The sequence below is a fragment of the Erythrolamprus reginae genome, chromosome 6 (assembly GCF_031021105.1).
Source record: "Erythrolamprus reginae isolate rEryReg1 chromosome 6, rEryReg1.hap1, whole genome shotgun sequence".
Taxonomy (NCBI): Eukaryota; Metazoa; Chordata; class Lepidosauria; order Squamata; family Dipsadidae; genus Erythrolamprus; species Erythrolamprus reginae.
Genome location: NC_091955.1, coordinates 1,406,629 through 1,408,570, shown reverse-complemented (window position 1 = coordinate 1,408,570; position 1,942 = coordinate 1,406,629). Strand labels below are relative to the sequence as shown.

Sequence of the window (1,942 nt, the reverse complement as noted above, 5' to 3'; positions counted from 1 at the left end):
ACATCTACACAGGTGATTAAAAAAACGATGCGCCGGAATGTAATTTCTTTGATCAATGGTGGTTCTCAGGCTGTTCCTTAAAATATTTGCAAACTCGGGGTCAGAAGCAAAACAGGTGAAAGTCAGAAACCCAGGTATATGGTTTTGGAAACCCTGATCAAACAGAACATTAGATGCAATGTAAACCTAGCAACCATGGCATATGTCGGAAGAATCAATGAAAAAATACAATGCTGCTTAGCAATGTTGGGTTGGAAAGAGGGGAAGAAAAGAAGGCATGGCAAAAACTTATCCGTTTCCTTACAACCCCAGAAGTGGTCAAGGATATATTTTAGTTAACCTACAACCAAGAATATTGCATTTGCCTCCCTTTCTTTCTTTCTTTCTTTCTTTCTTTCTTTCTTTCTTTCTTTCTCTTTCTTTCCTTCTTTCTCTTTCTTTCCTTCTTTCCTTCCTTCCTTCTTTCCTTCCTTCATTCTTTCCTTCCTTCCTTCCTCCCTTCCACACAAGCTATGGTTGTTCATCCTGCCTACTAGAGATAAATGGGGAAAAAAATCCAGTTGCTTCAAGTCTAAAGGACTTTTCTATTTACACAAAATATCCGAGTGGCCAGCTCCATTCCTGAAGCCAAGTTCCCACACAGGACAAAACTCCAAAAGTGGCCTCGAAAGCACTTTGTTTTCGCTTTTCTTCCTTCTGCATAGCAGAATTTCACAAAGTAGGAACAAGGAGGTGTGTGGGGCGAAAAATGCAGACACATTTAGCCTGAGATGCTCACGTTAAGCACGACCAGGAGTAAATAAGCAACCCAGCTGCTCAAAACAGGTTCTCCATCTTATCAGGAGAACGTGGGTTGCTTGTTTATCCTCCCTGTTATTACTGGCAAGTTTCGACTCCTTATGCAGCCACTCTTCCAAAACAGGATCCAGAAATTGACCTTGTATTGACCGTGTTTTGCATCCCCTACGGGGCAGAATGGGCACCGGACGTCTGGCAGAAAGTCCTTCGCCCACTGCTCACCGGGGCTGCAGTTTCAAGTCTTTAAAAAAAACGAAGTTTCCTCTTCTAGGAGTTTGGAGCGTCCGAGGATTCCTGGCCCGTTCTTCTCAAGTTGCCTTTCACCTTGACAAACTCGGGCGCGTTTTCTTGCTCCTCCTGGGTCTTCTGCTTTTCGAGTTCAAGCTAGAAAGAGAAGATGGATAAGTAAGATTTTAATAATAATAATAATAATAACAACAACAAGAAGAAATAAGAAATAGCACAATCCAATAAACAGTCCAGGTCATACACATAATAATCAGAAGAACAGTCCAAAGAATATCCAATTACAAAGTAGTCTTATTACCAATTGCCTTTGTCATTCACAGTAAACAAAGATAGTTAGGCATAAATGCAGCTTAGCTACAAGGAGAGAGAGAGAGAGAGGGAGAAAGAGCGATGATCTCTAGCTCCCTCTTGTGGCAAACTGCAACACAATCAACCAAACAGAAATAGCTACACACATCAACACGGTTAAACCTACAGACATACATTGTTGGCTTATATATTGCCAACCCAACCGATTGGACAGAATCCTAACAGTCTCAACCATCAAAAGCCTGGAGAACGAGGGAGTTAAGCTTTATTGGTACACCGGCTCTTATTTCATGGAATATTTATTTATAACAACAACAACAACAGAGTTGGAAGGGACCCTGGAGGTCTTCTAGTCCAACCCCCTGCTTAGGAAGGAGACCCTACACTACTTCAGACAGATAGTTATCCAACATCTTCTTAAAAGCTTCCAGTGTTGGAGCCTTCACAACTTCTGGAGGCAACTTCTGTTCCATGGATCAATTGATCTGACTGACTGTCAAGAAATTCCTCCTTAGTTTATTATTTATTTATTTATTATTTAGATTTGTATGCCGCCCCTCTCCGCAGACTCGGGGCGGCTCACAAC

At 41.8% G+C, this 1,942-nt stretch overlaps 1 protein-coding gene across 5 annotated transcripts in view; it reads right to left on the bottom strand.

Annotated features, from left to right (window-relative positions):
- Nucleotides 1-370: 370 nt before the first annotated feature.
- Nucleotides 371-1,942, bottom strand: part of FAM107B (family with sequence similarity 107 member B) — a 76,453-nt gene continuing 74,881 nt past the window's right edge. For all 5 annotated transcript variants that reach the window (XM_070755046.1, XM_070755044.1, XM_070755047.1 and 2 more), the window contains one exon: nt 371-1,182. In XM_070755046.1, the coding sequence (XP_070611147.1) occupies nt 1,066-1,182 (117 nt within the window). In that variant the 3' untranslated portion in view covers nt 371-1,065. The remainder of the gene's footprint in view (nt 1,183-1,942) is intronic.